This window comes from Anomaloglossus baeobatrachus, chromosome 2 (genome assembly GCF_048569485.1).
Source record: "Anomaloglossus baeobatrachus isolate aAnoBae1 chromosome 2, aAnoBae1.hap1, whole genome shotgun sequence".
Classification (NCBI taxonomy): domain Eukaryota; kingdom Metazoa; phylum Chordata; class Amphibia; order Anura; family Aromobatidae; genus Anomaloglossus; species Anomaloglossus baeobatrachus.
Genome location: NC_134354.1, coordinates 136160268 through 136172553, shown reverse-complemented (window position 1 = coordinate 136172553; position 12286 = coordinate 136160268). Strand labels below are relative to the sequence as shown.

General features: G+C 41.4%; 1 protein-coding gene across 1 annotated transcript; it reads left to right on the top strand.

The window, feature by feature from the left end:
• Positions 1 to 581: 581 nt before the first annotated feature.
• LOC142287542 (fibrinogen-like protein 1) lies at positions 582 to 8010 on the top strand. Its single transcript, XM_075333453.1, has 3 exons — positions 582 to 596; positions 4472 to 4636; positions 6980 to 8010. The coding sequence occupies exons 1-3, from the start codon at positions 593 to 595 to the stop codon at positions 8008 to 8010; spliced, it is 1200 nt and encodes a 399-aa protein (XP_075189568.1). The 5' UTR covers positions 582 to 592.
• Positions 8011 to 12286: the final 4276 nt, after the last annotated feature.

The window sequence follows — 12286 nt, the reverse complement described above, 5'->3', positions numbered from 1 at the left end:
AGGATATGTCAAATAGTATCTTCCAGCTGCTTGTTCGTAGGTGTCAAGCATCCATTGTTCTGCTGCCTGGTATCCAGTGCTTGCAATGACAAGGCCGCATACACTTGATTCTGTTTGTAACCACATTACACTAAAAACCATTTCTTCACTTTGCTCTTTTCTGATAAAACACAATTCACAGATATATGTTGCTCTGGAACCATCTGTTATGTGCTGCTCATCATCCGCTCCTCCTTCCCTCTGTCGCTGTAGGATGTATGATCATTTCTCACGCTGCTCCATCCCCAGTATATAACACATTGCTGCTTCTCCCTGTGTGTAATACATCAGCTGAATCATCGTCTTGGCCTAATCTTCAGTGTTCACTGCAGCAGTCCTATCACAAGTATGTTGTATATTCATGTAATCTAGATGGATCCTTCCGCTCCTCAAACAGACAGAAGTCGCCTTCACACCTAGTTATTAAACATCATTTATCCCTGGTTCACAGCTGTTCTGAAAGACTTGTTACATCCCCTCCCTATGGTCCATATGGTATAAATAGGACTGGCGGGCAAGGCGAAATGTAGAGCCCAATTCTACTTGGACAAAAATGGGTAAGATGAATTATAGCTTGCCTTATGGGCCTGATTCAGCTCAATAACTAATGATTTCACCATTTTTATCTCCAGCAGTAAGGCTATGTTCACACAGGGCGTTTTTGCTGCGGTTTTCACATGGTTTTTGCCTTGTCTTATGCAAATCCATGCTAATAAGGCACTGCCCTCACAGTCCCAGCAAAACCTATGAGATTCCTGAAATCTCACACACACACACACACAACATTTTTTTTCCTGACTTATGTCAACCACTTTGGTTTTTGCTCCATTTTTGAAAGAATGAGTATGTCAATTCTTTTCACTGTTTTTACTGCATTTTTTTTCGAGATTTTTACACCGTTTTTTATTACAAATCAATGAGGAAGTGCAAAACCACAGGTTATTTCCTAAAAAAAGATGAGGATTTGCTGCAGAAAAAACCTGAGCAAAACCACCCCATGTGAACATAGCCTTATGGAGAAAATCAGCAGTTTTTATTGGAGCATAAAAAAATAATGCCAGTCAGTACAATGTGCAGTATAGTTTTATGTGCTTATGTTCTGTGAAATGGACACTGAATGGCCACTATATTGGAGACACCCATCTATTGGACCTCATTTGGCCTTAGTACATACTTCCTTGGCACAGATTCCACTGGGTGTTGAAATTGTTCAGCAGTATTGATCCATGGGCAATACATAAAAAGGCAGATGACTAGAATAAAGTGGTCCTCAAGTGTATATGCTGATATATATATATATATATATATATATATATATATATATATATATATATATATATATATATATATACAGTATATACATATATATACTGTATATATAAATATATATATATATATATATATATATATACATATATATACACATACAGACTTATGTATGCAGCAGTTTCTTATATATCATATAGGTGATAGTATGTTTGAGTGCTATGCCCATTCAGATTCAATAAGGAACATATCTTTGCATATGAGTGAAATATTCTATGGGGGGGTAATGGGGGCGCAAAAGAAGATAGTTTGGCTATACATAGATGATGGGATACAGAAGCAGGTCCTTCCCTTGCATTGATCCGTACAGATTCCAGAGCCCATTGACCAGCCTTGCTGGCGTCTCTTTGCCACGGTTTTTATTTCTGTTTCCAATTATTTTTATTGGCTTTTAAATTTTAATAGTAAAATAATATAATAAACATGGGAAATAGAAAAAAACGGGGAAATATAGGAAGGATATTGGAGGGATAAGAAAAGTGATCAAATTTTAATGGAAGGAAGAAGGTAAGGAAGAAATGGAGGGACGGGAAGGAACCCTATAAAGATGGGGAAGGGGAGACAAGGCTTTTATTTCTCACTGAATGACTTTCCTTAAAAATGGTCCCAATCCTTCAAGTAGTATTATTAAGGTCTTCTTACAGCTGACTGTCACATTTCTAGTTGGTTTGAAAATCAAGGTGTATTTTTTATAGATATCAGTGCTCTAAGGTAATCCTACCACTGACACCTGAGAACTATGAAATATGTACAACAAAATATATTGAGTATATGTATGTACAATGTACTTTGTAATAGATTAATAGATACAAAAAAAAAAATTCTGACCACCATCTCCTAACAGAATAAGACAAATGTGAACAGGGACCAGCTGCTGAGACTGCAATAATACAAACAATAGTGCAGCCGCCACTGTATGGGTATGTGCACACATCTGCGTTCTGCCATGCCAAATCTTCCCCAGCGTTCGTTCGTTTCAGAAAGCAGCCGAAAAGCTGCGTTTTGGATTGCAGAATGGATGCAGAATTCATGCATTCTGGATGCTTGCTCTGCCATAGAAAAAGTGGGAAAAGCATTCAGAACACACAAAAGAAGGGACATGTTGCTTTTTAGAACGCAGCGTTTTGGATCAAAATTTCAGCATCCGAAACACTGCGCTCTCAAACGCAACGTGCAGTTGGATTATACACAATCTTCATAGATTGTGCTGGGGACACAGGACGCATGCAGTTTTACTGCAGTTCTAAACGCAGCATAAAAGCATGCAACACGCAGACGTGCATACATAGCCTAAGAGCTATAAGAAAAGATGGAATATAGGAAATATAAACTGCTTTACAAAATGTACTTAGAAAGTTGAGGTACTTACAGCTATACCAGATAGAAAAAATAAGGGTCCAATCAATGAAAGTTTGCCTTGTGGTCGGTGGGCACACACACAAATTGTGCTATGTACCTCAATTGTATAAGTATTTATTGTATATGGCAGTGATGCAGTTGACACCTCATATATTCAAGGTTTACAAATAACTTGGCTGGACTTTTTGGTTTGTGAATAGATACAGTAAATGTTTGAGGATGGCTCAGGAGCTGATGGATGCATTTTAAAAAAAAAGTGTCTATTTTTTACTTGAATGGTGTCAGAGCGCTTCCTTTTTTTCCTTGGATGATAAACTTTCAAAAAATTGTGTAATTACCCTGGGACTTGTACGAACATCTTTTTTTCACCAGTTCTACTTCAATTCTATTCCATGGATACATAGATTTGTGGATCGATGAATGAATGGATAGATTTGTAGATGGATGGACGATGGGTGGATGGATGGATAGATTTGTGTATGGATGCATGGATGAATAGATAGATTTGTAGAAGGGTGGATGGATAAACAGATCTGTGGATGAATGGATAGAAGGATGGATAGATAGATATATTTGTGAATGGATGGGTAGATGGATGGATAGATAGATTTGTGAATGGATGGGTAGACTGATTTGTCGATGGATGGATGGATGTATTTGTGGATGGATGGATACATGAATGGATAGGTAGATTTGTAGATGGATGGATACATTTATGGATGGATAGATAGATTTGTAGATGGATGGATAGACAGATTTGTGGATGGATGGATGTATAGATTTGTAGATGGGTTCATGGATGGATAGATACACTTGTGGATGATAGAGATTTGTGGATGGATGGATGGATGGATGGATGGATGGATTGGATAGATTTGTGGATGGGTGCATGAATGGATAGATACATTTGTGGATGGATGGATGGATGGATGGATAGATTTGTAGATGGGTCATGGATGGATAGATACATTTGTGGATGATAGAGATTTGTGGATGGATGGATGGATTGATAGACAGATTTGTGGAAGGATGCATAGATGGATAGACAGATTTGTAGATAGATAGATAAATGTGTGGATGATGGATGGATAGATTTGTGGATGGGTGCATGAATGGATAGATACATTTGTGGATGATAGAGATTGATGGATGGATGAATGGATGGATGGATGGATGGATAGACAGATTTGTAGATAGATAGATTTGTGGATGGATAGATCTGTGGATGATGGATGGGTGCATGAATGGATGGATGGATAGATACATTTGTGGATGATAGATTTGTGGATGGCTACATGGATGGATAGATAGATTTCAAGATCCATGCATGGATAGATAGATAGATAGATAGAGAGAGAGAGAGAGATAGATAGATCTGTGGATGGATAGATAGATTTGTAGATGGATGGATGGGTAGACAGATTTGTGGATTTATGCTTTGATGGATAGATACATTTGTGGATTATAGATACATTTGTGGATGAATGGATGGATGGATAGATTTGTGGATGGATAGATATGTGGATGGATGGATAGATTTATTTGTGGATGGATGGATAGATGGATGGATAGATAGATAGATAGATAGATAGATAGATAGATAGATAGATAGATTTGTGTATGGATTGATTTAAAGGCATATATTTGGTAATCAAGGTGAACCTGCTAGGAAATAAGTTATATAATCACTAAAATGATATTGCTCCATTTATTAATAATGATTGCGCTAATATTTCTTTTCATCCAGAAGTCCAAGGGAAGCAAGGGTCTCTGGCACTGTTACTCCTGATCGGTGGGGTAATATGTGCTGCTTATGGGTACAAGCTGGAACTGTCTTCAATACTAAACATTCAGAATAGCCATATGTTAAATGGAATCACTGAAGACGATATCCTAAACTATCCGAGCAGCGGTGAGTCACTATTAGTCAGCAATGAGGGATCATTTTCCTCAATAATTTGTCTTCTCTCCAAGTCATTAGCATATGTTGCCATGTACCCTGTGTTTTTCCTGCTGCATTTTTTTTCCCGAAAATCTGCTGCTTTTAACTTGCTAAGGCCCCATGCACACATTGAGTATTTGGTGAGTTTTTTACCTCAGTATTTGTAGACAAAACCATGAGTGGGTAAAAATCCAGAAGTGCTGCCCATGTTTCCATTATACTTTTCCTCTAATCGTTCCACTCCTGATTTTGGCTTATTAAGGGTAGGTTACTCAGAATCAGAATTTGCAGTGTTTTGGACTTAGCGTGTTTTCGCTGTGTCCAAAGCGCTGCATTGTGCAGTGCAAGTATTTCGCTTTCCGAGCCACAGCATGCCAATTTATGATGCAGAGACGCGAGTATTCTCAGTTGGGAGACTAGAGTTATAGTCCGCAGCAGTCCAAACCCTGATCGTGGGGATGGACGCTGCGTACTCCTACAGAGGACACTCACGGCTCCACAGGAGAGGGCACACTACATCACATGGATGACATGTGCGGTCTGTGTGACACCCATGCTGCCGGCAGACAAAAAACATGTACCCATGAGGAGCACACGGAAATGCATGTGCTCCACATGGACCATGAATGTGTGACCAAGTCCATTGATTTTAATGGGTCTACATGAGCCCGTGTCTCTGGTATGTGTGAAAACAGACCTCACACGACAGATGTGTGAAGGGGGCCAAGGATGTAGACTAAAGTTGGCTGATCACACCAATGGTCTAATGGGGGACTTAGGGGCACTTTGCACACTACGACATCGCAAGCCGATGCTGCGATGCTGAGCGCGATAGTCCCCGCCCCCGTCGCAACTGCGATATCCTTGTGATAACTGCCGTAGCGAACATTATCGCTACGGCAGCTTCACATGGACTCACCTGTCCTGCGACCGTCGCTCTGGCCGGCGACCCGCCTCCTTATTAAGGGGGCGGGTCGTATGGAGTCACTGCGACGTCACATGGCAGGCGGCCAATAGGAGCGGAGGGGCGGAGATGAGCGGGATGTAAACATCCCGCCCACCTCCTTCCTTCCGCATATCCTACGGAAGCCGCAGTGACGCCGGTAGGAGATGTTCATCGCTCCTGCGGCTTCACACACAGCGATGTGTGCTGCCGCAGGAACGAGGAACAACATCGGACCGTCGCGTCAGCGTAATCATGGATTACTCCAACGCTGCACCGATGATACGATTACGACGCTTTTGCGCTCGTTAATCATATCATCGAGCCTTTACACACTACGATGTCGCATGCGATGCTGGAAGTACGTCATTTTCAATTTGACCCCACCGACATTGCACCTGCGATGTCATAGTGTGCAAAGCCCGCCTTACAACACTCCACTGAAAGATGATGCCAGATGGTGTGAGAAAAATCAGCATGTTAAATTTTCAATGACGGATCCTTTTTTTCTCCCTGGAGCTAATCCGCTGCCATAAGCAGCACAAGACTGCTCAGCTAAGTGTCTCTGTGTATGGAGAGATAGCTATCAGCTGAAAGATCATTCAGCCCACAGCTCTCTAAGGGGTACTTCTCACATAGCGAGATTGCTGGCGAGATCGCTGCTGAGGCACAGGTGTTGTGACGTACCAGTGACCTCATCAGCGATCTCGCTGTGTGTGACACTAAGCAGCGACCTGGCCCCTGCTGTGAAATCGCTGCTCGTTACACACTGTTCTGGTTCATTTTTTGCTCGTTGGTCTTCCGCTGTGCAGCACACATCGGTGTGTTTGACGGCGGGAGACCAACGAGCACCGACTCTGTGTAAGCAGCCTACGCTGGTAACCAGGTTAAATATTGGCTAACCAAGCAAAGCGCTTTGCTTAGTTACCCGTTATTTACCCTGGTTACCAAGCGCAGAGTCGCTGGTGGCTGGTCGCTGGTGAGATCTGCCTGATTGACAGCTCACCAGCGACCATGTAGCGACGCACCAGCGATCCTGACCAGGTCGTATCGTAGTCGGAATCGCTGGTACATCATTTAGTGAGACAGTACCCTAATTTGCTTGGAGACCATAACAGTCAACAAACTACTGGAAGATTCACCAAAGTTACTCAAAAGTTGTGAAGTATGTTATTGTACTAAAAGCTATCCTGTTAGAACTCAAGATTACACCCATTTTTCAATGAAATTCACCTAGGAATACACATAGAACTCCATGCAGGCCCCATGAATATTAACGAGCTGTAGGCACTCCCAGTGCTCCCATATGATGCCTTAGTAATGCAGGATATTTTATGCTTCTAAATGATATATAATGCTTTGATTGACAGGTAAAAATTATCCTAAGAGCTGCACTGCAATAAAAGGAAAAAGTGGCCTGTATGTGGTGGAGCCAGTACCAAGCCTTCGACTTTTGGTATGGTGTGACCTTGGTGGGGAAGATGGAGGTTGGACTCTCATTCAAAAGAATTGTCAGAGAAATCCAAGGATCTGGGACACCACTTGGGATTGCTATAAGAAAGGTTTTGGAGATCTAAAAGCTGACCATTGGTTAGGTAATGAGCATATCCATTTATTGAGTACTCAGGAGTTACACCGTGTACGGTTTCGCCTGCACTCTTCATCTGGACTACAGCACCTAGCCAATTATGACTCATTCTCACTTGAGGGAGAAAGTCGTTGCTATCGGATTAGGCTGGGACGGTACTCGGGTAATGCTGGTGATGCCATGACATCTGGAGAACCCAGTGCAGGACATGACAATATGAAATTTTCCACAAAGGATCGAGACAATGATTTATCAGGGTCAAATTGTGCATATGTTGGTGGTGGTGGATGGTGGTATGACAATTGTAGGTTTGCTAATCTAAATACTGCCACTGGAATTTATTGGCAACAACTATGCAGGGGGGATTGTCAATCTAGTGACATCCTCATACAGCCAGTTGCAAATTGTTCAGGAGATAATGGAGAAGGCGGAGATGATGGTGGAGATGTAGGAGGTGGTGATGACGGAGATGGTGGTAACGAAGGTGATGATGGAGGGGGAGATGATGGTGGAGACGGAGGTGATGGTGGAGATGGAGGTGATGATGGTGGTGGAGATGGAGGTGATGGTGGTGGGGGAGACGGTGGAGATGGAGGTGATGGTGGTGGGGGAGACGGTGGAGATGGAGGTGATGGTGGTGGGGGAGACGGTGGAGATGGAGGTGGTGGTGATGGAGGAGGAGACGGTGGAAATGGAGGTGGCGGTGATGGAGGAGGAGACGGTGGGAATGGAGGTGGCGGTGATGGAGGAGGAGACGGTGGGAATGGAGGTGGGGGCAACGGTGGAGGAGATATAACACCCAATCCATGTTAATTGGATTAATATTATGCACACTTTCTAATACAACTTCATATATATTGGCTAAGTAAATATTTTTTTCATTACTCTACATTCTTGTCTGATTTAATGTATATTTTTCTACCATAAGATGACACTTTTTATATTCTGTAAAAAAAAACCCATAGATTTTCACGAATAGATTTAACCCTTGTGCATTCTGCTCCTAATGGTCACATAACACATCTTCATTAATGATAGCACTTATTGATATTACTGCTCTGAGATCCAGAGATTTACTATTTGGTTATTAACTCATTTTGTGCAAATAATATTGAAATATTTTGGCTCCATTATTCATTATATCATTATGCCTGATCATTCTGTCTAATGAAGTCTATCACTAACTGTGTACGGCTGTTACAGAATGAACAGTCAGCATAATGTTAACATATGCATTTGCCATTCAAGTTATTTCGGCATGTTACAAGGCTTTACAAAGAAGCCGAGTATTAATAAATACAGTGAAATGGTGCTAGCGATAATGAAGATGCCAATCTGTCCTCGGAGCTTGAAGCTGATTTACATTAGCGCAATCATTTGAGTGACACTCATGTTTCTAGAGACATTTGTATAGTTATGTGCTCTAGTTCTCACTACCAGATATTACATTAGTTGTACCGCTGTAATTTCATCACTACGTGTAATATTTTTTTTAAATAAAACAACTATACAGTTAACATAAGTACCGTATGTACATCTGAAATCACAAAATATGCAAATAAAACAATTAAACACAATTGTGTCCTTTATCACCACAGATCTTCCATGGAGCTAATACATAAGAGTTCAACATTAACACTTTAATGACACAGCTAGCTATCCCCTTAAACGCGTTTTCTGATAAGAGAGAGAAAATGAGAAAAAAATGGAAATTAATACATTTCTACACTAATATATTTTTAAATATCTTGAATTAGCAAATTGCACTAAGTTTGTCTAGGGAGATAATCACTGTAGAACAACAAAATGTTTAAGTCTGACAGAAGCCTGGACTAGAAAGTTGATAGGAGAGATGCTTGTGAGCATGTGCAATTTGAAGTTCTGCTGCTTTCTCTTGGAGATAACTTGACAGTATTTGGTATAAATAATCTCTAGGTCACATCAGACTTTCAGCATTCAGGGTTGATAGTAGTGTGAGCAACCTCTTCTTAATTCAGTATCCCTGCTATCTCCAGTATTAAATCAGAAAGACAGAAGTACAGCAGTGTGAGCAGTCTCTCCTTACCTTAGAAGCACTGGAATGTAAAGTATTAGAACAGGTAGTCTGGGTGGACAGCAGTGTCAGCAGCCTCTTCTTACATCAGAACTGCTGCTATCTCCACTATCAGATCAGATACACAGGGTCGACAGCAATGTGAGCAGCCTCTTCTTACCTCAGCAACCCTGGTATCTCCAGGATTAGATAAGAAAGGCAGGATAAACAGCAGTGTGAGCAATCTTTTCTTACCTCTGTACCCCTGGTATCTCCAAGTACTAAATCAGAAAGACGGGTTGACAGCAGTGTGAACAGCATCTTCTTACCACAACACTAGAGATGGTACAAAAAGATTTGCAGGGAGTTATTCAGCATCAGTAATTTGTGCCTGTTGGATAGGAGTTTTGTGAACCACTGCCTATCTGACCTAACTACATCCTGAATATTGATTTGCACCATCTGCACTCTTGATATCTTCAGTATCAGATCAGATCAGAAAAAGGTGTACACATGTGTGAGCGGTCTCTTCTTACCTCAGCACCCATAATATCTTAAGTTTTGGACAGAAAGACTTGCTGGAAAGCACTGTAATCATCCTTTTACAAGCACCCTTGGTATCACCAGTATTAGATCAGAAAAACAGGGTGTACAGCAGTGTGAGCAGCCTCCTCTTACCTCAGCACCCTGGTATCTCCAGTATTAGATCAGAAAGCTAGAGTGGACAGCTGTAAGAGCAACTTCTTAGATCATCACTCTTTGTATCACAAACATTAGATCAGACAGACATGGTGGACAGCAGTGTAAATATTCTATTTTTATCTCAGCTCCCCTGGTATCTGCAGAATTAGACTACAAAGACATGGTGGGCAGCAATGTGAGCAGCCTCTTCTTACCTCATCAACCCTGGTATTTCAAATATAAGACTGCAAAGACATGTTCTAAAGCAGAGTCAGCGTCCTCTTCTTATCTAAGCACCTTTCGTATCTCCAGTATTAGATCAAAAGGACAGGGTAGACATTAGAGTAAGTAGCCTTTTCGTGCTTCAGCACCCCTGGTATATCCAGTATTAGACCACAAATACAGAGTGGACAGCAGTGTGAGGAGCTTCATCTTACCTCAGCACCCCTAGTTTATCTAGTATTAGATCAGATAGACAAATTGGACAGCATTGTGAGCAGATTATTCTTATCTCAGCACTCTGGTATCTCCGGTATTAGATGAGGACAGTATTTCCAACATTTCTTTTTGTGAGAGCCACATTCAGCTCTGAGAGATGGTTGTGAGCCACATTTAGCTACATATCTATCATAGTGACACTGAGAGCACGATATAAAGATAGCCAAAGTTGCCATAAAAAATACACCAATACCTTGTGCCTCCACCCTTATGGGCAGTACACTTACATCCAGGGATGCCCACTTTATCTCCATTCAATATTTTTATAGACAAACATACCACACTATTGCATTGCATCCAACTACAAGCACCAAACTATCTGGTAATATCATGCAATGACCCCCTAGTACAGTGATGGCGAACCTGTGGAACTCCAGCTGTTGCAAAACTACAATTCCCATCATGTCTTCACAGCCAAAGCTTTTGCTTTGAATGGCCAGGCATGATGGGAATTGTAGTTTTGCAACAGCTGGAGTGCCACAGGTTCGCCATCACTGCCCTAGTATATTGGCATCTAGATCGGCTCATCTGTAGGGGGCTACTCACAAAGGTTACCATGTGGAAACCTTCTCTTCACAGTTGTTTTATAGACCTGATGCTAATGTACCCATCTGGCAGAGAGCTGTGAGCTACTTATCATGGTGCTGAGATCATGAACTAGAGGCTGGTGACCCCTGGATTAGAAAATCAATTGGGAGCACATTGTCATTGCGACTCCAGACTCTGTTTACATTGCAGAGTCTGGCAAGCGTCCTGATGCATCTTAGTTGCTCAGCCAGAGTCGGACGTTGACTGTTTAGTGTTCTCTGGTCTTCGGTTTAGCAGGCGTTAATTCCTGCTGGCTAGTGAATTGCTGCTGGGGTCACAGGTTGCTGATGTCCTATCATGAGCTGCCTCCGCCATATAACGAAAATGGTGGTCCGCCATATAAAAAATGGTGGCACCTAGAAGCACATGCCGAAGATAGCTCTAGCTTTGCTCCAGCATTATCGGTCTTTGTGCATGGTGATCCACTTGCTGGTGAATAGTTGTATGCTATTTCATGTGTGGTGGAAATATCCTTGTTGTTTTTTTATTTCCTCCCCCCCCTCCCCTCCCTAAGCACGTATTGTCTTTTCCCCTGTGTGTGCTTGAAGTGAGTTTGAGCCTTGGTTTTCCCCTGTCTATAGGTATTTATGTCATTCTTTATTCCTGTCCCAGCCCTCCCCGAGGGTAGGGGAGAGGAGGTGTTAGACCAGTCCTGCTCAGGAGTTAGGGCTACGCTTGGGGTCCAGACCTGGCTACCATCAAGCCTACCTCTAAAATTAGGGACAGTTTAGGGCCTCTAGACTGAAGGCCAGTCTAGGTGCCCTTACTCCTGGTTACCATGTCATACCCATGACACACATCTTCCTACATATGAAGGGGGGAAAACTTGCTGCTGCGCATGTCCATAGGTACCTGTCCTTTGAATATTGTAGAATAGGTTTCTGCCAGTGTAACAAGACAGCATACATTTAGAAAACTATAGTGGTTATACTTATAGACAAAACAAATGTGATTTACTAATTAAAGTTATTTCGGAATGTATTTATAATGACATTTTTTTTCTTTATTTTTCTGCTCCCAGAAAACCCTTTTAAGACGCAGAAATTTTTCAAAATTTTTCATTGTCACATTTCATAAGTCATCAACTTTTTATTTTACAGTTAACTTAAGCCTCCATAGCAATGTGTTTTTTTGCAGGATCAATGGAGTATCAAGCTTTTTTCTGATTTCATCTATTGTGCTAAGCACAAATTATATATTTTTCCTACTTTTTAAATCTATATAATTTTTCATATGAACTATAAAAACAGCATTTGAGGTTTTCATTGACCAAACTATTTAAATCTTTTC

What these genes read in the sequence shown, in the direction of transcription:
- LOC142287542 (XM_075333453.1), top strand. An exon ending in CCTAAACTATCCGAGCAGCG is followed by an intron (nt 4,637 to 6,979) that starts GTGAGTCACTAT and finishes TTTGATTGACAG; the next exon opens with GTAAAAATTATCCTAAGAGC.